The sequence below is a fragment of the Nicotiana sylvestris genome, chromosome 9 (assembly GCF_000393655.2).
Source record: "Nicotiana sylvestris chromosome 9, ASM39365v2, whole genome shotgun sequence".
NCBI lineage: Eukaryota > Viridiplantae > Streptophyta > Magnoliopsida > Solanales > Solanaceae > Nicotiana > Nicotiana sylvestris.
Window position 1 is genome coordinate 92341671 of NC_091065.1, and position 25794 is coordinate 92367464.

Genomic DNA, 25794 nt, shown 5'->3' on the forward strand with positions numbered 1-25794 from the left:
AAGGAGTGACCTATCAGATTGAGGGCGGATATAACTTTGAGAAGGAGAAAAAGGAGGATAAAAGGGGCTGAAGTTGTTTAAAAAGTGGGTACAAGTTAAAACTTTTTAAAAAATGGGTCTAGGTTAAATGATGGCGACCAAATAGTGCGCCCCATGCAATTTTTTTTTACCAAAACGAAGAGGAGGCATTTGCATCTATACCCGCTTTTTGTGTCACATTTTAACTTGTGCCCGCTTTACCAAAAAAATTACAAGCGTACCCGCTTTTTCGCATAACTTCAGCACACAAGGCTGAAGTAACAAAGACAATCACACAAAACTTTAGCATTCTAGTAGCCAGACCTGAAGTTTAGCTCTAGAGCTGAAATTTTTGTTTTGTAACTGGAAACTTCAGCTCTAAAGCTAAAATTTTTCACACTTGTAACTGAGAAACTTCAGCTCTAAGCTAGCTTCAAATTGATATTTCGTTAGATAGCTGCTATAACTTTGGTGATTCTCATTGAGATTTTTAGTCATAAAATATTTGTTCATGCTTATGAGTAATTTATCTGGTAGTAGTAGCCTGATGCAGTTTGCTGGAAGCCATCCAACTCGATATTTCTCATTATCATATATCACCATTTTGTCCAGTAGAGAAATATTTGTAGATGAAAAAAAATCAGAAAGAGAAAGATTAAATGCACAAAGAACTTGGATACCAACTCTTATCAAAATCTAGTTCTCCTTTAGTATTTATGCAGATAAAGAACTGCATTTTCTCTTCACTTTGTTGATACTACTATTCTATTGTTATTTATAAATGTTAAAATACAATCTTGCTTTCTTCTTGTGAGGTACTGAAGGAGAAGAGAAAGAGAGCTGAAATTGTTTAAAAAGTGGTACAAGTTAAAATTTTTAAAACAAATGGGTATATGTTAAATGGGGACGACCAAATAGAGCGCGCCGGGTAATTTTTACAAGGAAGAGTGTCTGAAATGCAAGCCCAATTGACGGTGGATTTTAAGCCCAATTGGATGTTGGAGCCCATTAGGTCCACAGTCAAATAGAGGAAGGCGACAGCTTCTCAGACAAGCTGAGAGATTCTCAAAAGAATTCATTCCAAAATTCCTCCAGTCTGCGTGCGTCACTCCGGCGACACCACTCTCACTCCACTCTAATAATTTCTGCTTGAACAGTGAAAAACAGAAACACCCAAAAAATAGAAGGTGAAAATGGCGAACCCTCCAAAGCCATGGAAAGCAGAGTATGCAAAGTCATCGCGTTCATCATGCAAGACCTGCAAAAATCCTATTGATAAAGAAGTTTTCAGGCTTGGCAAAATGGTCCAAGCCACTCAATTTGATGGCTTCATGCCTGTATGTTCTTGTTTCTTAAATATGTTCTTTTACCAGAAAAAAAAGGCTTGATACTTTTTAGTTGATTTCACTTGCATAATCTTGTAATATAAAAATTTCCTCTCCCCTTTTTATGTTTGCTTTCACTTTCCCATGCTTTTTTAAATTGGGCATTTATCTTTTCTTGTTTCTTTCTTTTTTCCTCTCAAAAGTAATTTTCTGGAAGTTCGTGCCAGTTTATTCCGTGTTTTTTTTTTCTTCTTGTGTGGGTTTTGCACATTACTTTATTCCATGCTTGATGTAGGCATACGACTTAATATCTGACCAGTTATCTGGGATAGGAAAAATGTAGACTTTATAGTGAAACATAGTCGTGTGTGTGCTATGTACCTGTAATTGAAGGCCTCATGTTTATTTTGAATTGGTGAGCTATTATTGGAAGGGAAAATGGTCAATTTTGCTCTGGAACTATCCGAAATTGAGCAACTTTTCCCTCTGTTACACTTTTGAGTCTAATCTTACCCTGCCGTTAGGAAAAAATCTCAAATTTTCTCTTGACCCCTAATGGAGCTCCCTTGAAGAATCGTGGATTGTAATTTTAAACCATGTTCGAACATAGAGGGATAAATTTGGACCTTTTTCCTCAATTTTTTTTGACACGTGGAGTCTATCCATTTGTCGCTGGAGCGGTGTTATTGGTTAGGGCAAATGCGAGATGATTTGCTAAGGCAAGGGTATCAATGGATAGTACATGGGCAAATTTGTACCTTTTCCCTTATTACTAGAATTACAAATCCGGTGGATGGTTGTATGCCTAAAAGTCATGTTCATCCATCTTTGGTTGTTCCATAATATCTCAAAGTTTTGGTGGTGGCCTTGTTTTCTGATGATACAGGTACTTATTTTAGCTCTTATGCAGAATAGACACGTTTTGCCCTCTAGGTATCTTCTGTTGTCCTTGCAAGTTGATGAAACGGGTTGCTACTGTTGTAGGTTTTTTTGTGACTGTCTCTGGTGGTTCCGGTTCTCTTTGGTAATAAGGAAATTTCAAGTACATATCAAGATGCACTACATATTAGGATGCACTGTATGTGTATGCTATTGATTGAAGTATGATTATCACAGTCCTACATGCATTATGTCTTGCAGATTCTTGAAATGTGAAGACCCTTAAAATTTTTATATGTTAGTTTGATTGCTCAAAACTGTACCTTGCATACTAAAAAGAGACTCAAGTATAGGATAATGAAAGAACTCCTTCTAAAGTGTTTGTTGGAAGTTGGAACTGTACCTTCTTGTTGACACATGTAGCTCTTATTCTGATGGTAAATTTGGCAATAAAGCTTCCCTCATTATGCTATTTATTGGTTAGTTAAGTGTCTTAAGACCTACTGCTGTTATTATTATTATTATTATTTTTTTTCATTTTTGCTGTTGTTTACAAGCTATAAGTTATTATCATTGATCTGCCTTTGAACTCTCCAGTTTACGTCCATTTAATTGGTGCTTGTTTTTTTGAATCAGATGTGGCATCATGCTAGCTGCATCTTGAGGAAAGCAAAGCAGATAAAATCGTATGCCACTTTCTTTTCTTAAAATTTGCGGTTAAATTGTGGTCTGGCGATACTAGAAAGGACTTTATTTTTTCATTGCCTTTATTTTGATCTTAGCCTTGAAGATGTTGAAGGGGTTGATCAGTTGCGATGGGAGGATCAGCAGAAGATAAGGGAATATGCAGAGGGCGGTGGATCAGGATCCTCAAACATCCCTGCTCCTGCCGCAATGGAATGTGGTATTGAAGTCTCTCAAACGTCCCGTGCTTCCTGTCGGCACTGCAACCAAAAGATTGTTAAAGGGGAGGTTGGTTTTGTTACCAATATGCTTTAGTTAGCTATTACTATTTCTTTGTTTCTTTTTGTCAGATTCTAAGTCCACTGTAATTTATTTCCTGGGAGTAGATTAGTTAGTCTTGGTTGAACTGTCATAGTTCACGGCCTTTGTTCGGTTGGTGTAACTGTAAGCACTCGAACAGTATGTGTGTCTTGCGTACTTTACATTTTAGTTACCATAATACTATTTTCATGGTGATCTCTGTCTGTCTCTCTCTCTTTTAGAAGTTTTTTGGTAAACATGATTTAACCTTAAGTTCATAGGAAGCTTATTTTAAATGTCAATTACGAGAATTTTTTTGTTTGCGTCACTATTTATAATTTCTTCATGATCATCCAGTTACAGCCTCTTACCATTTCATTAGTTTTTAGAAAATTTGGTTATTCTCTTTAATGTATGGCTTTAAATTATTCATGAACAAATGATGTGCTTTTTAGATTTTCCTATCTTGTTGAAATTACCAAGCTCGAGTGTGAAATAGGAATTAATAATTGTAATTTGTATCCATTGTCTTATTTCTCAATTGCATTATCATATTAATGGACAGTCAACTAGAAGCTCAATCTAATTTTCTTAAATACTTGCTATCTGTTGTTAGGTCCGCTTATCATCCAAACCTGAAGGTCAACGTGCTAAGTCCCTGGCATGGCATCATGCAAAGTGTTTCTCTGAAATATCTTCGACTACCCAGGTTGAAAAGTTATCTGGATGGGATAGCCTCTCGGCCGCTGATCAGGCAGTTGTTCTATCCCTGTTTAAGAGTTATTCTTCGACGGGTAGTAAGAACTTTGCTCTTTTAATTGCACATTACTATTTTAGTTGGAAACTCTTTTCTTCCATCGTTAGCAACTAATATGTTTGACAATTGTCTTAGGTAACAAAACTGAGCCCAAGGAGGAACTAACACAGGAATCAACATCTAAGGCTGGTGCTAAAAGGAAAAAAGCCAGTAACAACAGTGAGAATTCAAAGATTGCTAAAGCCAAAGCTGATGTTTCTGCTAGCAAAAATGTGTTAGACAGGAATACTAACAATGTTAAGGATGGACTCTCCAAAGCATCCGAGTTGGAGAGCCAACTGGAGGCGCAGACTAAAGCCCTATGGGCACTCAAGGATGATCTCAAAAAGCATGTCAGTACAGGAGAGTTGCGAGAGATGCTTGAAGCTAATGATCAGGAATCTACAGGATCGGAGCTTGATTTGCGAGATCGCTGGTATGTTTCTTCTGATGGTTAATCTGATATATCTAAGCTATGGTTTTTGTCACTTATGCTGCACACAATATTCCTAACTGCGTCTTAGGACAGTTTGTACTAATACTGTTTGGGATCTTGGCCAGATGCGGGTTTTACTTCCTTCCTTACTTTCCCTTATACCCGTCATTCCATGTCGCCTTATGTTCCTTCTGGATTTCTTTGTTTGTTGATTGCAAAATAACTGTTCAATGTGGATTGGCTTTTAGTGCGGCACTCATACAGTTTCTGTGCTCTTATTTTTTGGCTTTATCCAGTGCTGATGGGATGCTTTTTGGAGCACTCCCCAAATGTCCCCTTTGTTCAGGACACCTTCGATATTCTGGAGGCATGTATAAATGCCACGGCTATTTGTCAGCATGGAGCAAGTGTTCTTACTCTGCCACTGACATAAAACGTGTTAAAGGAAAATGGAAAATTCCTGAAGAAACCAGCAATGAGTATCTTCTCAAGGTACATGGTTAACAAATTCTAAGATCTGATAGCAGACGAATGAGCAGCACTTTAAAAGATTCCTTTGTAGCCAAAACTTTTTTTAGGCTTGCAATCAAAGCTCTTTAGCTGGAGAAATTATGTAACTGTTATTTTCTGTCCAGTGGAATAAATCACAAAAGTTAAAAAGACCAGAAAGAATACTGCCCCCGGCTACACCTAGCAAGGCATCTGTGAGCCAAGCTGCTAATGGGCTATCTCAGTCTTCCAAGGGCGAAAACCTAGGGGATCTAAAAGTTGCTCTAGCAGGATCATCTGAGGAGTCCAGGGTAAGACTTTTCTTTATTTTCCAATTTCTCTTTTGTCTAGTGGATCATTCATGAATACCTATCGAAAAAAGTGGATCACTCATGAGTATTTGAAGTTACACTTCCGCTTTTTGATTCTTTTTGTTCAGCTTATTATTACACATTTTTGAATTTAATAGGAAAACTGGAAGAGCAAAATTGAGGAAGCTGGTGGACAGCTGCATGCCAAGATAAAGAAAGGTGCCTTATCGATTTTAGAATTTTAGGTTTAGACTTTGTCCTTGTTATGTTCTGAATGTTAGGGGTATTTGGACTTGCAGACACAAATTGCTTAGTTGTGATAGGGATGTTGGATGATCAAGATTCCGAGATAAAGAAGGCCAGGTAAACTCCTTGCAAGTTGCAACCAGTTAGCTTTCCCCTGGCAACTTCACTCCCATCTGTTTACTTTTGACAGGAGAATGAAAGTGCCAATAGTTAGGGAAGATTACTTGGTGGATAGTATCGAGAGAAAGAAAAAACTTCCTTTTGACTTGTATAAATTAGAAGCTTATGGAGAGACTCGGAGCATGGTAACTGTCAAAGTAAAAGGGAGAAGCGCGGTTCATGAGTCTTCTGGCTTGCAAGATTCAGGACACATTCTTGAGGATAAGACTAGCATTTATAATACAACTCTGAACATGTCGGACCTCTCAAGTGGTGTTAATAGGTGATGTATCCATATTTTTCCTGCTGAAATATGCAATAACAATCTAGTGGCTGTCTTTTTTTTGGGTAGTTTCTTCTTCTGCGTTTCACTTCTGGTCTTTTCTGCATCACTAATTGAGATGTTTCTGTGTAATTGTCATATGTAGATTCTGCTTGAGAATTGAATCATCATAAATTCTGTAAATCTGAAGTATATCGTGAGATACATAACGACATTAACATACCAAACCAATTACCAAATTCACTTATTTTAAAAGAGAAAAAATGTTGGAAGTTTGCTATTTTAAATCTCAACTGAATTAGAAGAATTATACAGAAACCATTAGACATAACCTTAGTATCCGGTGCCAGAATTATGTAGAATGTTTTATCCTTACTAAAAAGTTCAATGATAAGTAACATGAGGGAATAATCCATCTGCCTCCATATTTCATTTTATTAGAGTTGGGAAAAAGAATTCTCATGTGGCTGGGGAGTTGGGTATGAGAAAATGTAATTCAACGAGAGTATCTAGTTTCAGAAAAATAAGAACAATATTACTGGAATAATAAAGTGTGAAAGAAACAACTTTGAAAGGTTGGGCGAAAAACTTGTGCCATCATGGAATTCGTATTATCTAGCCCAACATGGGCACCTAAGAGATTCACACGCCAGATTAGCTAAGCAGTGAGTGATCCAACCGAGTTGAGTAATCTCTTTGTGGATCCTATGGTTTTAACAAACATTTGTACGCACAAACAAGTCTAATGGATCAGTGGCTCTGGGCTTTTTTTTTTTTGAGGGGGGGTGGGGGTGGGGTTATAAATCCTCTGTGCTGAAAGCAGTATATACAACTTCAAAAACAGCAAAAATATGTCCTTGTTCATGAGTTCATCTTACAAGGATTCTATTACATCTAACAGGGAACCTGCGTTATCTAAGAATTGATCTTACACTGAAAGTGAAAAAAAGAAGGCAATCTTGATCTTCTGAATTGAGCTACATCTGTCTTCAAAACATCTTGAGTTTCTTTCCTTCGAAATAGTCCACCAAATACAAGCATGGACTGTTTTCCATCTGTTCTTCTGCCTAACAAGTCTTCCTAAGCTGTTCCAGCAAGCCAGAAGGTCACCAGTTGATCCTGGCATTGTTATTTAATCCCTTCATGTTTAAAAATAATTGCCAGAGTTGATCCGTTACTCCACAATGCAAAAAAGGTGTCTGTTTTCTCTTTTTCTTTATATAGAAATAGCATGTTGAACATAGTTGGATCCCCCTTCTTTTCAAATCGTTCTCGAGTCAAACAGACCTCTTGATTGTTAGCAACCCGGCAAAGCAAGGGAGCCACCTTGTAAGGAATTTTTTCTTTCAATATGTACTTCCAAGGCCAGATATTTACCTTTTATCCGGCATGAGGGAGTACCTCATAAGAGGATTTGACGGTGTAATTTTTTTTTTCTATGCCTCTGCCATAATAATCTACGCCGTGTTCACTTGTGCCTTTGAAATGCTTCAGAATTCGGAAAAATTTAGGTAACTAAAAAAAAGATTCTGAAAACTTTAGCAATTCTATTGATTTCCCAATCATTCAATAATCTTCTAAAAGTCAAGTTCTATCCTTGTTGGCCCCAAGTTTCACTTACTTTTGCATCTTGCTGACAATTGCTTCAAAGCTCACTGTCCTAGCCAATGATCACCCCTGAATTTTTTTTTCATCCCATTACACCTTGTGATTTGTATTTGTACTGCAAGAAGGCCAACGGGCTCCGATTGATTTCCATACACAAATACACTTAGGCCTCATTTGTTTTTTTTTTTTTAAGATTAAGACGTCTGAATCTGAATGCACATCTGAATATCAACATGTGTATTAAGATTAAGACATCTGAATCTGAATATACATCTGAATATATTAAGATGTGTATTAAGATCTGAATAGAAATAATTAAGACTGTTTGATTTTTAACATCTGAAGGTATAAAATTTATCTTTATTTGAAAATTAATAAACTTAAAATTCAAATGAAATAACTAATCTAATATTCTATCAATAAAATATATAATTTTTAAAATATGATAGTTGTTGGTGGTGGTGGCTAACGGGTGAATGACGACTAGAGGCGGTGGTTGGTGGTAGTTTTGGTTGATGATGGTGGTTCATGCTATTAGCTAATAGTGATTGGTAGTGATGGCGATTATGATTGAGGATGGTGGTGGTGGTTGATGATAGTTAATAATGGCGGGAGCTGGTAGTAGTTGTGACTGAGGAAGGTGGTGGAGTGATGGGGGTAGGTTTTAATGATGGGCAATGTCGGCTGTGGTTGTTGATTGTGATGGGCTGGTCAGTTGTGGTAGTTGAGGTGGATGAGTGTTGATTGTGAGGGAGAATGATGGTGGTCGGATTGGTGGGGATAGTGGATGGTGATGGTCGATAATGGTGACGGCTATGATTGAGGATGATGATGGTGGTGTGGTGGTAGTGGAGGTGGTGGTGGTGGTTGAGTATGGTGGTGGCGGCTGCATGGTGGTAGTTGATAATGATAGGCGGTGGTGGTAGTTAATAATGAATATGTGATAGCATCTTAATGAAATTAAGTCTCGGTTATAGCTCTTAATCATACGGACCTATTTAGACCCATTAAGTGGTTGTAAAGTAAATGATTAAGATTTGAATAATTAAGATTCAGACTTTAAAAACAAATGCACTTAATGTCTGAGATCTGAATGATTAAGATTCAGACCTCCATTAAGACCATCTCCAATCCAACGCTATTTTTGACGCCAAACGCTATTTTGGTGTAAGATTTGGTGTTTTCGTGCTCCAACCCGACACCATTTCTTACACTATTTTGGTGTGTGAATAGTGTTACTATTCATCAACACCATTACTATTCATCAATATTTTATTATTATCTTTTATTATATAACACTTTTAATTTAACATGTTATAATAAAATTACTCGTACTTTTTATGTAATATCTTTATAATATTAATTTTATATTTTAATTTTGATGTATAATTTTTATTAATTAATTTTCGTATTTTTTTATATATAAATTATAAGTTAATTTTATTATGTTATAATTATATAAAAATATATAACCATTAGAAAAGAAAAGAAAAGTGCAAATCTGAAATATAATATGTTGTTAATAAATAACACAATGTTTTGCAAATCTGAAAGAATTTCTTTTATGAAATAAAAAATAAATTTAAATAAAAGAAAATAATATAATATAGAAGAGAGAGAAGAATATAAAAGGAATATTTTTTTGGTGTAAAAACTAGTGTAATGGGTTGGAGTTAATTTGCACCATTTTGGTATTTATGCCATTTTGGTGTAAAAAAATGGTGCAAGGGTTGGAGATGCCTAAGTGCAAACAAATGAGGCCTTACTGTCAATCAATTCCATATTTTTCACAAATAACTCTCCTCCATCGTGCTTGTTCCTTAAACCTCCATAACCATTTCATAAGCAGGCTATTTCTTTTTCTTCATAGACTGGCTGGTCTGAATTTAACTAAGCCGAAGTTTATAAAAAAGTGGATACATCTCCGCATGAGAATTAGTAATTTTTTTAAACATCATCCGATTTTGGAAATATCTTGTTTTTCCATGACAGTGAGATAGTCTCTCCCCTTCCAGTCGTAAAGTAGCATTTGTATAGAAGTGAAAGAATGATTTCTATCTGTAGCTTTGCCAATGTGAGATCTTGGTTCTGTTTGATCATATGGTATTTTAGCTGTTTTGTTACTGTTGTATGCAGTTACTATATCCTTCAAATTATTGAAGAGGACAAAGGGTCAGAATGTTATGTTTTTCGCAAGTGGGGTCGCGTTGGAAATGAGAAAATTGGAGGAAATAAGTTAGAAGAGATGTCTAAATCAGATGCAATACAGGAGTTTAAACGTTTGTTTCTTGAGAAGACTGGGAACTCATGGGAAGCATGGGAACAAAAGACAAATTTTCAGAAGCAACCCGGCAGATTTTATCCTCTGGATATTGTTAGCTACCTCCTTTCACCTCAAGTCTTTAAACATTTTGCTCATTTTGGATTGTACCCTTGGGATGCCTTTCTAATAACATCTTATCTTTTGTATTGTTATGCTATAGAAACGTGAAATACCTTCCACCAAGTGCTTAGAATTTCAGAAATGATTTACATTGTAGGATTATGGGGTTGACAAAAATCCCACTACAAAGAGAAATCTCAATGACACAGACAGCAAACTTGCCCCTCCATTGATAGCATTGATGAAGATGCTCTTTAATGTTGAGACATACAGGTTAAATGAAATCTCACTGTTGAATTCGTTGTTTGTTTAAGAATGCAGCTGAACCCACAAATGTTGCAGGGCTGCTATGATGGAATTTGAGATAAATATGTCAGAGATGCCACTAGGAAAGCTGAGTAAAAGGAATATCCAAAAAGGTACATCTATTCAGCTATCTATTTCTGTGGGGCATCTCCTCTATCTATTTTATGTTAAGTGTTTTAAACTCGTTCACTGACTAGTTCCTGATTATGTTTCTGGTACTTAGGTTTTGAGGCATTGACAGAGATACAAAATTTGTTAAGCGGTACTAATCATGATCCAGCTGTTAAGGAGACCCTTCTTGTTGATGCAAGCAACCGCTTTTTCACAGTCATACCATCTATTCATCCTCATGTTATTAAAGATGAAGACGATTTTAAGTTAAAGGTGAAACCCCTTAACTTGATATCAATGCTGTTTAATTTGGTAACTACTCTGCCAGCTGTGTTGTGCCATCTAGGGATTTTGAGGGATCACCACTGCAGCAACCAAATTAAAAAACATTATCGATTGCCATGTCTCCTAGCAGTCTAAGAATAGGTGTCCCCTGGTTTTGTTCACTCAGAAACATCTATTGTTGCATTTCCTGATGCCTCTTTTCTGCAGATTTTTCAATGAGTTAAACAGGCTCTATGTGATGTTAGCCATCCAAAACAAGCTTTCTTTTAGGGTGTGTTTGGTATAACGGAAAATGTTTTCCAAAAAAATGTTTTCTTGGAAAACAAGTAGTAATCTTATTCATTTTCCGGTGTTTGGTGCGCAAATTAAGTTAAATGACTTCTCAAGAGTATTCATAAATAATTTAGATATAATAAATATGAAGCCATAAACTTTCAAACCAACAACCTTCCTAACCCACAAATTTTATAAACTTTCAAACCGTTAAACTTTCAAAACCGCAGAATTTTGAAACCCATAAACTTTATAATTTCTAAACCCATAAACTTCCAAACACATAGACCTCCGAACTCATAATTTTGGAACTTGTAAAATTTTGAGCCTTTAAATCTATAAATAATAAAATTAAAACTGAAAAATATATTTAAAATCCTGATGAAACTTCTTGTCTATTTCCTTCAAATTAGAAACATACCTGTAATCAAAAGCTGCAATAGGTCGGCTCAGTGCTGAAAGGGAAGGTATTGCATGTAATTTAAGATCCTGATGAAGGCTTTGGTCTAGGGGTGAGAGCGCAATGCGTGATGTATGGGTTGAATGCACATTACGAGTTCAAACCTTGTTGCAGACAAAAGCTTGATATTTAAGTGGAGAAGAGTAGAGGGGCGGGCCCATTATCCAACAAATCCTGAACCGTGCGCCCTATTGCAGCTTTTGTCGGTTATCAAGAGTAGTTTAAGATTTAGGTGGCTTGTATAAAGTTTGAGCCATATTTTTCGACTGAGTTCATTTGTAGAATAGTTTGTCTCTGTATTTTCATACAGTTAAAGATCATGCATTATGTGGTAAGTGCACGAACATCAGTGAGGTCATAAAGAGGACATGCTCTGACTGAAGTATCTGCTCTTCCATTCCCTTTATTTTGGTTTCTTTTGGCAAATATGCTGTTACATATTTTACTTACTATCTCTTCTAGCCAACCTCATTCGGGTTCCGGGATTCCGGCTAACTTATGCTGCTATGTGTTTTTTGATAGATAAAAATGCTGGAAGCTCTTCAGGACATTGAAATAGCTTCAAGACTTGTTGGCTTTGACATTGATAATGATGATTCCCTGGACGACAAGTATAAGAAGCTACAATGTGATATATCTCCAATTCCTCATCACAGTGAAGATTATCGAGTGATTGAGAAGTATCTCCAAAGTACTCATGCTCCTACACATAAGGTGGGTTAGTTCTTTTTGTTGGTGACTCCCCCTTCCTCTAAAACGTCTTTTTCCCGAGGAGCTGGCTATTTTTCAGATGAATCTTTTTGTGCGCCACTTTTGAATACCAAAAATAGTTCTATAAGCACAATAGGCTAGCAGTGGTGAGAGCACCAACAACATAGCTGCAACCCCCCCCCCCCCCCCACAAACTTTCCTCTCTCTTTAAAACCTTTAGCTATCTACCTTCTTATTGAAGCAATTTGAAAGACACAATGTTTTATGTTTCAATTTTCTAGAAAAACGGTATGTGCTAATGTTGGAATTTTCTCAGGATTGGGTTCTGGAAGTGGAAGAAGTGTTTTCTCTTGAACGTGAAGGGGAATTTGACAAGTTTGCACCCCACAGAGAGAAACTGAAGAACAGAATGCTTCTATGGCACGGTAAGTTGAAGCACATATCAAGTTGGCCTGTGGAGGATTTATCATTTGAATGGCTAAGAATTTACATTGTTTTTGAAATTTTAGGTTATGAGATTATTATCAAACTGCAAAAGTGAACTTAATACTGCATCGAAATCCTTGCCTTTCAGGTTCTCGTTTGACAAACTTTGTGGGTATACTAAGCCAAGGACTAAGAATTGCTCCTCCAGAAGCCCCAGCTACAGGATATATGGTATCAGCTGCCCCTTACGTTTTCCTTTTGCAGTTTTGGATTGACATCTGTTTCGTAGTTACTTTTTTGTCTGTAAGTATCTTGGCATGTACTAATCTTTACACCTATCTGATGTGCATTGTCTTTTCCTACCCTGTAGTTTGGAAAGGGAATTTACTTTGCTGATATGGTCAGTAAAAGTGCGCAATATTGCTTCACTGATCGCAAGAACCCTGTTGGGTTTATGCTTCTCAGTGAAGTTGCTTTGGGTGAAGTTTATGAGCTAAAGAAAGCTAAGGTAAGTAACTACTGTAGGATTGCCATGCCGTACTGCTGTTATTATTTCGTTCATTCAATGCGTTGTCCTATTTGTCTTCGGCTTCCTGTTTGAGTTTGTTACTTCTGATAGTTATTGCTGCTTTCTTTGGCTTTCATGTAGTATATGGACAAACCTCCTAAAGGGAAGCACTCTACTAAGGGTCTTGGCAAGACAGTACCTGAGAGCTCAGAGTTTGTGAAGTGGAGGGATGAAGTCGTGGTGCCGTGTGGAAAACCAGTACCATCAAACATTAAGAACTCTGAGCTTTTGTATAATGAATACATAGTCTACGACACTTGCCAAGTAAGTTTTCTTTTTATTTGGTGATAAACGTTTGAGAGTATTCAAACACCTATTCTTGTTTAATGCAGAGCTAACTCTATCTGTGAATTTGACGAACTATAAGGACTATGTATTTACATTTTGCTTCTTTCAGATAAATCAGTAGGTTTATGTTTTTCATAAACACCAGAATTTTTTGGCACTGTCATGAAGCAAATTGTTATTAGTTAACCCATTAAAGTAGTTTATTAGTTGATTCAACGAGTAATAGATAAATTATTTTGCGTTTTGAAGGTCAGGGTCACCTATTAATTGTGTGAAAAAATCATTTAGAAGCTTTATGTTTTTAACAATTATACATATTCTAATATCATGTTCAAACTTATTGCATGACATTCTTCAGTCGTGGGGGTAGGGATGTGAAGTACATAAATGAACATACTGATGGACTGACTGCTTTTTAATTTGTATATTCTGCAGGTAAAGTTGCAATTCTTGGTCAAAGTGAGGTTTAATTATAAGCGGTGAAGTTATGATTCAGACTTGTAAATATATGCCTGTTATGTAAAGATGGTTCCACTCCATATTAGTGGAAACTGCATCTTCTTACCCATCATGTGCAGGCTTGATACTGAGGTTATCTTTTGTTGTGCGTGGGAGGGCTAGATTTTGGTGGATCTCATTTTGGGGTTTTAGGGGGAGATCGCTTCCTGCACATGTAAATTCCTTTTTTGTAACAGATGAATTGTGTTTTCAACTATGATGCTTAGTTTTATGGCAATAGTTGATATTAGGAGTATTAATCTGAGAGCTGTCACTGCTGGATGTGGTTGAAGCTATTGTTGCTCTGTAAATTTCCTTGTAACTGGCTAGTAACAGATGAATTATGTTTTCAAAAAATGACTCTTATTCCATTTGGACAGAACTAATCCACTAGTTAAAATGCTGAATAATGTGAAGTTACAAATAAGACTTGTCCATAATAACATAGTAATGTAGGGAGGATGTTTGCTGCATGCATAAATGTTGAGGTGGGAATAAGGACAAAGCAAGAGTAGTGCAGCTGATGCAGGAACATAACATGGGGGTTTACCCTTTTTCTGCAAACTGCCATTTTCTTTGGTTAGGATGACGAGCCTCTTAGCATTTCTGCAACTTCCATTTGACTAATTTGGAGGATGTGTAGCCACTTGTACTCCCCTTCCCATGTGTTATCCAATCCACTCAAATCACTTTGCATGTCCCCTCTTCTTTTTAAGGTTTACTTGTTACACGTAAATTAATAAATTAGTTTTAAGAAGCTTTTGGTTCGTCTTTAAGGTAGTTACTTTATCAGTCTTTTGTAACGAAGATTATTGAATATTGGCAGAAATGCTACGTGGTTGGCTCTAGCGAATGTTTTACTTAGAGAATTGATCTTGCAATAAATTTGAATTACAAAACAAATGACTATAAGTGCTGAAGATGACTATAATTGCTGAAGATTTTATCCTATAATCTGGGCAATGAATGTAGTGTTTTTCTCTTCATGTTTTGCTACTAGGCGGCCTTCGAATCTTTGTTCTTGTAGAAGAGAAGCAATAAGAGATATCAGAATGATTACTACTTGAACTAGATGTATAGCTTGCAATTTGTTTGACCAAAAAATATGAATTTTGGTTCAACTAATTAAATTTATATAAATGAGAGTTAATCTTAGTTAACAATAATATCCCAAAGATGAAATTCTCAGAAGTGCGTAGGAATATTTGAATGGTAAAGACAACACACAACAATATTTAATAAGTCAAAGGAAATAATGTATTTGATGAATAACAATAAATGACATTTAAGTAAACAGAACTGTGTCTCCCAAGAAAGGATGGAAAGTGAATGTTCTTTCTGATAATGATGAGTGATAGATAATCCTTTGAATATCTGGATTATTCTCGGATCCAGTGAAAAAGTGTAGACAAAAATCTTAGTGAAAATGTGATGTCTGTATGCTTGCAATAAGATCTGATTCTCTCTCTAAAGTCAAAGCGTATTTTACAAATGGATATCACATGTCCCCCATCATTGTGTCTTTTTCTATTTATAGGGAACATGTTCCTAAAAACCCTAAAGTACAAATGCAGAGAATATCTACTAGAATATGCTCTTTTATGTCCTATCTTGAAACTAGCCGTTATAACACTGTCAGGGTGCTCGACCTCGGTGATGACAACTCCTTGACTTCAATCTTTGCTGACTCTTCGACCACGACCTTCACGGATAATTAGATTACTTCGACACGTGGCGTCCCAGTTTTACTAATACTATTCTAACCAAAGTTAGATTTTGACCCTAGTCCATCCACTTATCGAGGTCATTCCCGTGGACGAGGTCGATGAGCGAACAATGTCATTTATGATATAATTCTATAGAGTTGGCTGAGGTCGTGGTCGTGGAGACAGGGCTACGTGGCCTTCCGAGGTAAGCATATTTTGAATTTTTTGATTTTTTCGGGAAATCTATAGGAGCCATTTGGTCCAAGAGAAAAGGTGACGTCATGGCATCATGCGTCATAATGACGCTATTTCCCAACGTGTTGCATCGATTTAGGTGTGACCCTTGATTGGCTCTATCCTTTCGATTTTCACGCTAATCATGACCTGCATTTTTGATTCTGGTGCCTCTCAAACCTTAAAAATTGGGCAAGTTTTGTTGATTTTGAAACTTTTTCCAAACTGTTTCTTATCTGTAAGTGATAGCTTCTCCTTCATATTCTTTGCAGAATCCTTTCTACTCTCTGTTTCAGTAACTTACATTGTTCCCTCATTCCCTCTTGCTTGTTGTTCTCCTTTTATACATTGAATCATGTCTAATGTACCTTCTGAGGCTGGTGAGAGGAGTCGAGTTGCTCCATTGGCGGTAGTGTTTCCCTCTCATGGGGAGGGCGCTTCCGTCATTGCTGAGGACGAAACCTTCCCATCGGTGGAAGAGATAATCCGCGTAATCCTGATTCAAAGGTCTGATCTTACCAAAGTACCGGATGCTGCACCCAGAATCTTTAGATCAACGATGACGCCTAAAGAATTGGCAGAGCTTAAGGCCAAATTCAGCCTTCCCAACCATGTTGAGCTTATCCTAACCGAAGGGGACATGGTACAAGTCCACCGCTCTGGGTACTGCTCCCTCTATGCCTATCCCTTCCTCATCGGCTATTCTCTTCCTCTCCTTCCGTTGGTGGAGGAATTTTGTCGCCATTATGGTGTTTTCCCGACTCAGCTTGCACTGAACGTCTACAAAGTGATTAAGATGCTGACCAAATTTGCGGAGCTGGCCGGGGTCAAACTGACACTACGACACTTGATACACCTGTTCGCCCTAGCTTTTATAGGAGAATGATGTTGAATCTTCACCACCGGGGAGGTAAGTGTTTGGTGGCGAAGATGGACGACAAAGCTAATCACCAATTCTGGCTTAATTTCTTCTTTGTCAGGACCGAGGACGTCATGACCAATGTCAACGACTTCCCCGAAGCTTGGAACTATACTCGTGAGTACCCTGTTTCCTTCTACGTTTGCTTTTGATTCTAAATTTTGATTGATGGTGATTTTTTATCTTCCCTTTTGTAGCCAACTGTCAGCCTCCTCTTCTAACTTCTCATATTTCTGACTGGGTCGAGCGACTCCTTCCTCACATTGTAGGGATCTGTGATAAGTTAAGCTTTTTCAAGAAATTCAGGCATATTCTCCCTTCAATTGGTAATTCCCTTTCTTTCCTCGTGGCCTCTCTGTCTTCTTATTATGTACGGGTTCGTATTGCTGACTTAATACTGCCTTTTTCTCAGGCAGGGCTTCTCAAAGGAGCCGAGCACCAGTGCCTTCTTTTCGTAAAGCGGCTGCTGCCTCCTCGACTTCGGCTCTTGTTGCGGCTACTACGTCTTCCTTTCCGATCTCGACTGCCATAACTTGGGAGCCTGTCTCCGTTCTGTTTGTGATTCCTTCCTCCCGACTTAATTCGTTAGTTGATGAGGATGACATCTCGTTTGATGATGGTGGTTTGATGCCTCGTAAGAGGAGGGCCATGGACACCTTGAGGAGAGAGGCTGACAGCCGTTGATGTTGGAGATTATGGCCTTGTTCTTAGGGAGACGGCCACGGTGCATATTGGGGAGATCCTAGAGGCAACTTCCGAGGCCCCTCATTTGGAGGATATGAACATGCGCCCTATGGGGGACGCAGTTGAGGGCGTGGTAAGCAATGACGACCCTATTCTTTTGATGAGTGAAAAGGCCTCATCCTCTAGGGTCGCGGCGAACGTGCCTTCTTCGACTAATGATAGAAGGAAGGCTGTTGCTGAGGAAGATGTTGGATCTGATTCCAACATGTATGTAGACGAGTTGAGATCGACAAGGGGCTGACTCAACTTGAAGTGAGGTTCGAAGGGGGATCCAAGACTATTGCGATCCCGATGGATTGTAATCTTCTTGTGAACACTGGGGAGATAATCCCCTCCCTTGTCCCTCTTTATTCTGAAATTAAGGGCACGAACTCAAGACTATAAATGACAACACCTTGTCAAATAATATTACTGGTCTTGCCCTTCGGGTAAGTGCATTTGCTATTTGTTATTTTCCTTGTGTTTTGTTCTTTCGTAAGCTCTAACTTCCTTCATTCGCTTTGTAGACGGTCGTCCTGGAGATTGAAAGTGCTTGTAGGGAGAAGAGACGTAAAGATATTTATGTAAAGTTGAAGGAAAAGTACTTCAGGTGCCTTGAGAAGTACCGAGAGCTTTGGTGATGGCTCCGCAAAAGCGACAATGTTCACCAACTGAGAAAGGACTTGAAGGCAAGAGATGAGGAGCTAGTGCGGGTAGTAGGGAAGTGCAGCGTCCTAGAGGGTACGTTGAGGAGCAAAGAGGAAGAGCTCGAGCTTAGCAGAGGGGTCAAAGCTCAGTGTAGTGATCTCCAAGCTCAGGAAGTCTTGCTGCGAGGCCAGCTTGAGGAATGCTAGCTTAGGGCGGAGGCTCTTAGTGGCGAGGTCGCTGAGAAGCAAGGTGAGCTAGATAAGGCAGAGTTCGCTTGGTCGGAGACTTTGATAAATGTGGAGTCTCTGTAGGTGGTGATCCGGATTCTCCGTTTCGAGCGAGAATAATTTAACAACGACAAGGGTTAAAGAAGAGTGGCTCGATGAGAGGGTTGGGGAGTTGGAGAAAGAGACCTCTGATCTTTACGATCGAGTTGCTTCTCTGGAGGCCGAGAATGCCAAACTACTTGAACAACCCTCTTTATCTGAAACTTCTGGATTCCCCAACATTCCTTGTAATTTGTACGAAGAGTGGATTCATGCTGAAGCTCGGCTGGATGTGTTTCGCGAGTTGCATATAACAGGCTTTGTTTCTTCTGCAGACTTTGAAGGTGCTCGTGCCAAAGCTCGCGAGGCTCGGATTGTGTGTGGTTATGATTCGGCTACTCCTCGCCTGGTGAGGAGGATGAGGGCTATAAAGATGATATAGATCGCGTCGAGGCCGAGGCCTAGTATGATTCCATATACCCTTCGATCGAGGATGGCGAGGGTGCTAGGGGCCGTGATGGTGAGGTTAATGGTGGTCAGGGTGGTGATGTCGTTGAAGACCGAGCTGGTGAGGGCAATGAAGGCCAACATTACGACGACTAGTAGTTTTCTTTTTAGACTTTTAGTGTATTTTTGCCGGCGTCTTCACGAGCCTTTGTAAACCGTTTGAGTGTGAAATATCAAAGTTGTTCCTTGCATCCTCTTCCATTCCTGTGGTTTATTTTCTGTACTAGTATATATTTTTTTGCTTTCGTTGTTTGCTTGTTTCGCTTTTGTTCTTCTTATAGTTGTTATCTTTTAGCTGGCTTTGGCCTTGGAGCCGAATATTCATAGCTCGCGTGTGTTTCTTTGTTGAGATGTGGCAGAGGGCCAATAGGTGTTTGTTCGAATGAGGTCGAATATAACCTTTCATTAGATCGCAGCCGATGGCCAGTAAATGTTTCTTCGAGCCTAGTCGAACATAGTCTTTCGTTAAATTGTGGCCAAGGGCCGGTAGGTATTTGTTCTAGCTTAGTCAAACATAACCTTTCGTTACATCGTGTCCGAGAGCCGGTAGGTGTTTGTTCGAGCTTAGTCGAACATACCTTTCGCTAAATCGTGACCGAGGGCCGGTAGGTGTTTGTTCGAGCTTAGTCGAACATAACTTTTTGTTAAATCGCGACTGAGGGCCGGTAGGGTTTGTTCGAGCTTAGTCGAACATAACCTTTCGTTAAGTCACGGCAGAGTCCCGGTAGGTGTTGGTTCAAGCTTAGTCGAACATAACCTTTCGTTAAATCGGGGCCAAGGGCCTGTAGGTATTTGTTCGAGCTTAGTCGAACATAACCTTTCATTAAGTCGCGACCAAGGGACGGTAGGTATTGTTCGAGCAAGCCAAATATAACCTTTTGTTAAGTCATGGCCAAGGGCTAGTAGGTGTTGGTTCGAACTTAGTCGAACATAACCTTTCGTTAAATTACAGCCGAGGATCGGTAGGTGTTGCTTCATTGAGGTCGTCTTCATCTGCTCGAACCTCGGCACAATAAGCATTATGGATTTTGTCCCAAGTTGTTGGGGGATATTTCATCAATCGGCTCAACAATTTTCTAGTTGCTCTTGAACCATCCCTACTCAGTCCATTATGGAAAGCGACAACTACCATACCTTCGGATTCGTTCGGCAGAGTCATTCTTACTTTGTTGAACCGGGAGAGGAAGTCCCTTAGTCCTTCTCCCAAGGACTACTTAACAACGAATATGTCATTTACTCTTGCTTCGGCCTTCTTGGCTCCGGCATGGGTGGTTACAAACTTATCAGCTATTTCCTCGAAAGTTTCTATGGAGCGGGAAGGTAGATGCGAATACCATGTTAATGCCCCTCCCGTAAGGGTTTAGCCAAACTTCTTCAGCAAAATAGAGGACATTTGTTCCTTGACGAGGTCGTTGTCTTTCACGGAGGTGACGTAGTGAGTCACATGATCCTCAGAATCGGTCATTCTGTCATATATCCTGAGGTAGGGAGGCATTTTGAAGGTCTTTGGTATGACATGCGTGGCTACTTCATCGCTGTACAACTGCTCTACGAACCTGCCGACATCCCTTTTTGGCAGCAGTATAGGAGCGCCCTTGTTAACTCATTCTTGATGTTCTTTCATTTGGTCTTGGAGTGCTTTATTTTCATTCTCCATTTCTTCCATCCTCTTTAGAATGGAAGCAAGGGCGCTGTCACCTGCACTGTTTGTAATATTGTGAGTTATACCTGTCGTCGGAGGGCTGGGTCGTTGTACTGCTCGTCTGTTTGTTGTATCATGCAAGCTCTTGCTGTTTTTGCAGTCATGTCTGAAGCAGGTTTGTGAGGACACTCACTAGCGCGTCAGTCAGCCATGAGGAGTTTTTTCACAGCTGGGGCATCCCTTCTTCTGCAAACGTAGAGGCCCCTTTTCCACGGGGCTTTGTTATGCTGCAATGTGGGGGAGGCGACCTCTCAGACCTAGGGGACGCGTTGGGCGTCACGTCCTCGCCTACATAGCAGCTTTCGTTGATAACATCCATGAGGTTGCTCGGGAAGTCACTTGTTATTTTTGTCCTTTCTCCTTGGTTACCTGCCATGTAGGATTTTGTACGCACAAAGAAAGGAGATCTCGGGATTTTTGATGTTAGTGACTTGCGTTAATTGTAGATCCAGATGAAACTAAAAATTTAACTAAGAAATTCCCACAGACGACGCCAGGCTGTTTGACTAAAAAATATGGATCTTGGTTCAACTAATTAAATTTATATAAATGAGAGTTAATCTTAGTTAACAATAATAACTAAAAGATGAAGTTCTCAGAAGTAAAATAAATACTATGTAGGAATATTTAAATGGCAGCAACAGCACACAACAATATTTACATCGACACATGGCATCCCAGGAATGTTTTACTAATATTATTTCGACTAAAGATGGTTTTTGACTCATACACAACTCTTCTTCACAGTAATTCTACCTGTTGCCCGTTTGTGAGCAATATTCAGGAACAAATAGTTCTTGTATATGAATAGTATAGGATAAGAATACTATCTATATAAGTACAAGCAGTGATCGAGTTGAGACTTGGAGAATACATTGGTTGTTAGTTGGTTCATTAGCTTTTTTTTTTTCGGGGGGGGAGGGGGGGGGGGGTCCGACTTCCCACACCGGTCCTGACTAATTTCAGAAATTTTCATATTCAGAGGTCGTTTCGAAACTTCTGATTAAGGGCGGAGGAATATCTATTGCACTACAATGCTTGTAATGTTCATTAACCTCAACCATGTTCGAAGTAGATGCAACACTTTAACTCCCTTGCTATAATCTGAGGTCATGTATATGCATAGCAGCACTTATTTAGCGAAAATTTTTGAGGACTCGAAAGTTCTAAACTTTATTTCAAAGGTTTTTAATGAACGCATATAACCAAGGAAACTAGTAGCTCTGTTTCCTTCACCCATATTTCAAAGTCAAAAGAGTCATTGACCTCCTCTTTAGTTACAATTCTTGCTTTTTCTATATATCATACTCGCTAATGCCAATTATTTTCATTTGTGGGCTTACATTATTGAATTGGGAGGAGATGAGTCAGATGACTAAAGGCTTTTCCAAAAGAAAAATTCTCCTCTTTAACTTTGTGTTATTGAAAATATTAAAATATTGATATTCCACTAAGGAGACCATAAAATTAGTGAAAGCGCTACCCTCCAACTTCCTTGTGAATGCTTAATTTTGGGCGCTCAAAACTGGACATTTATCTCATAAGATGTAAGTTTCGTCCAAAATTATATGAGAAAACTAGACTTCATTCTTTTAATCTATACGAGACACACTGCCACAATTTGTGCGCTCAAACTGGAATTTGATAGCCTAGATAACATAATGGGGGCCAATCATTAGGAGCAGAACAGAAATGGATCAAGACTCGAGGTCTAACTCAACACAAAAAATGTAGTCGAGAGAAAATCTACTCAGGAGATAAAATTATACAAGGAAACTTCATAATTTCTCCCTCAAACCAATGTAATACACTGTAAGACTTAAACATAGAATTTTTAATTGCATCAAAACTAGATCTCTCCTCTTCTATGTTCTCGTTCAATTGTTTTACAGGAATAATTCACCAGAAAAATATATTTGAAAACAAAGAAAATGCGGCCCAGCTTGGAAGTCAAAGTTTAGAAGCATCATCACCACGTGTCATTAGCTAGGATCAAAAGAAAACAATTTTTTTTTCTCTTCAGAAAGCAACATTTTATTTCAGAAAGCAACAAATAAGAAGCAGCAGTTCCCAGGTGCGGCGTTCGGCGGGAAACTATTTAACAAATAGGACATGGAAAGCTATTTTCTGCATTAAAAAAATTAAACGTAACGTTCAATATAACAACAGGACAAATAATAGTGGCCCCTCTCCCTTGTCACCACTACTATTACGACTGGTAAACAAACACTACCCAAAAAAAAAAAAAGATTTTGGGCTTTTCTTCCTCAATTGGAACAAATATATTAATGCAAATTAAACTAATCTGGTCTAAGAAACTTAACAAATCAAATAAAATATACACACTCAAGCTATAAAATATAAAAGAGAGTGTAATATTTATGCCTTTCAATGGCAGATTCAGGATATTTATTAAAGAAATAAAAATACAAAGAGCTCTTGACTTGTGCCAAAGCGGATCTAATGTGTGTGTGTGAGATATAATTTAACCTTGTATACATAAGGTAATTAATCAGAAAAATTCAAATAAAAGAGCTTTTATACTTATATTACCTAAAAGATAACTAAAAATAACTACTTATAACTAGTGCAACTAGTGCAATTAGTTATCTGAAAACAACAACAACAACGACGATAAACTACATTATATTGATAACATAAATAGGAGTACTAATTATTTACACTGTCAAATGTATATTTTTTTTATATATATTATAGTAGCTTGAGTGTGTAAATTGCAGAAGCCATTAATAAATGTCCCCTTAGAACCCTGCACACAGACCTTCTATGTCCCCATCTATTCACATTCCTTATAAAAACTCCCCGTATTAGCCCCACCTAATTATCTTCCTCTCAGTTTCATATCTGCACCATTTCCTAGTGTGTTCGTGTGTCTCTTTTTTCTTCTCTTTCTTTTCTTTTTGAACACTAGCTCTGTGTGTGTGCGCGCGCTAATATGGCTTCAGGGACAGGATCACCTTGTGGTGCATGCAAATTTCTGCGCCGCAAATGTGCTGCAGACTGTATATTTGCTCCTTATTTTTGTTCAGAACAAGGGCCAGCTAGATTTGCAGCAATTCATAAGGTGTTTGGAGCAAGTAATGTTTCTAAACTGTTGCTGCATGTTCCAGTGGCTGATCGCTGTGAAGCTGTTGTTACCATAGCTTATGAAGCACAAGCTAGGATCAAAGATCCTGTCTATGGCTGTGTTGCTCATATATTCGCTTTACAACAGCAGGTAACTGCTATATATAACATGTTTAAATATACTAATTTCTTTGCGTATATAAGTTAAATCCTTATCCTTAGGTTTGCCATCCTTCTTCTATATATATTTCCTGTTATGTGTCCTTGAACCATTTGAAGTATGAAATGGAAACTTGTTGCTAATGGCAAGTATGATTTACTATGTGGGAGAAAGCTGCTTATAACATGTCTATAAGGCATTAATTAATTTGTTTTAGATTGAGGGTGTGAAGGAATTCGAAGAAAATAAGTCCTTTCTAGCCACCAACCATCAAAAGATATTATTCTTGAAAAACATTATTCATAAAAAATGAAAAAAGGACTTCTCTCACTTATGTTTTTTCCACAAAATTTCTTCTGTGTTCGATGTTTAAGGTCAAAACACAGTTCTAGTATGAGAACAATGCTTTAATGCTATCAAAGTTTCAACCAAAGTAATAGATAGTGGTTTTCTATTGTAATTAAATTCTCAAGCTTTTTTTCTTCTCCTGGTAATTGATTTCAATTTGGTTATATTTGTTAGGTAGCATACCTGCAAGCTCAACTGATGCAAGTGAAGGCTCAAATGGCACAAAGCTTAATAAATAATTCAAGAAATTCATATCCTCAATGGCCCAACAATATGGCAGCATCAGTAGGGCTAATGGCATCATCTTTCCCAGCTAATAATAATAATAATAATAATCCAAGATATACAATGAACTCCAACTCATCACCACAGAGTTCACTGGAATCCGTTGATCATTACAGTGATGGAGTGAATGTGCAAGAGATAGAGAGCCGAGATCAAGTCTTTTATCAAGCAGCCTATGCTACTAGCAGGAAGAGACCTTCTCAAACTGAGTTGGGTGAACTTCAAGCTTTGGCTCTCAGGATGATGAAGAACTAATATATATATATATATGTGTGTACATAGACTATGAGAGAGAGGGGAAAAATGACAAGAAAAAACAACTTTGATCTCATCTTTTCTTATCTTTGTGTGAATTTAGGATTTAGAGTCAGTATGTTACGATCTTAGAATACATATTAATGTTATTTGCATTTGTATGCATAATCTGAATAGAAAGAAAATAAGTTCAATTGAATCCACACAAGTCTGAGCATATATCTACCTCCAAGTTTTAACTCCCCATTTACATGGTTCATACCGGGGTCTTTAGCGAGCTGCTTCGAAAAATAGAAATGTACTACTCCCTCTGTGCCATTTTTTAATTAGTGTTAAAATCTTAAATTGAGAATTATTTTGGGACAAATTTTTTGAACTAATTAAGTGACAATTAAAATGGGACAAGGGAGTAGCATTTAATTAATGACCCCACAATAAATAAGAAGGCACCCTTTTGACATTGTGGAAGAAGTCTCGAAATTTGAGTAGTACTGATTATGATATCCACATTTATGACTTTTACTGGCCTTTGCATCGAGAAGGATAAAACTACTTTCCATTTTCGTTTCTCGAAGATCTTGAATCTAATTAATGTAACAATAGACCAAGCCTATTTATTCAATAAGCTAAGTCTATCAACCTCCAAATTTGACTGAGGATTTGGAGTAGTCTTTTACAAGTTGAAAACAGCGGATGCAAGAACTCACATCAAATCTATTCCTTTTAAGTGTTTGGATTCTGCTATAATAAGGTCAACGCAGTGTTTGTCAGGACAGATAAGACAACTTTTGTGGACATTGATGGTACCTTAATAAGGTACGCCGTCAAAAAGATTTGGGTCCTCCAAATACATGGTGACGACAGAATCGGGGGCGCAAGGGGTCCATCCAAATCCTCTTCATTAAAAAATTACACATTATACATGTCATGGACTGCTTTCCAGACACGCCCCATAACCCCTTAGCCCCGCCCCATGGCGGCCTAGCAAGCTTCACAATGCCTAGCGCCATGGTCGGCCTCGTGGTCTTGACTGCGCCAAGTGACAAGCGCGCATGTGCCTCTGTCGCCCCACCGATGCCTCTCGCCAGCACCCAAGCCACCAATGACAACA

General features: G+C 38.3%; 2 protein-coding genes across 3 annotated transcripts; both read left to right on the top strand.

The window, feature by feature from the left end:
* The first annotated feature begins 1069 nt into the window (after positions 1–1069).
* LOC104230471 (poly [ADP-ribose] polymerase 1) lies at positions 1070–14225 on the top strand. Of its 2 annotated transcripts, none has more exons than XM_009783297.2 (20): positions 1070–1355; positions 2859–2908; positions 3005–3194; positions 3823–4000; positions 4099–4438; positions 4735–4930; positions 5074–5238; positions 5397–5457; positions 5538–5601; positions 5675–5926; positions 9671–9908; positions 10075–10190; positions 10260–10336; positions 10447–10607; positions 11875–12066; positions 12380–12488; positions 12638–12720; positions 12860–12997; positions 13139–13321; positions 13781–14225. In XM_009783297.2, the coding sequence occupies exons 1-20, from the start codon at positions 1212–1214 to the stop codon at positions 13826–13828; spliced, it is 2985 nt and encodes a 994-aa protein (XP_009781599.1). In that variant the 5' UTR covers positions 1070–1211; the 3' UTR covers positions 13829–14225. The 2 variants fall into 2 exon arrangements, with proteins under 2 accessions (XP_009781599.1, XP_009781597.1); XM_009783295.2 differs by having other exon boundaries at positions 1076–1355; positions 3823–4003.
* A 9182-nt stretch (positions 14226–23407) lies between these two features.
* On the top strand, positions 23408–24821 carry LOC104230470 (LOB domain-containing protein 16). Its single transcript, XM_009783294.2, has 2 exons — positions 23408–23786; positions 24318–24821. The coding sequence occupies exons 1-2, from the start codon at positions 23505–23507 to the stop codon at positions 24681–24683; spliced, it is 648 nt and encodes a 215-aa protein (XP_009781596.1). The 5' UTR covers positions 23408–23504; the 3' UTR covers positions 24684–24821.
* Positions 24822–25794: the final 973 nt, after the last annotated feature.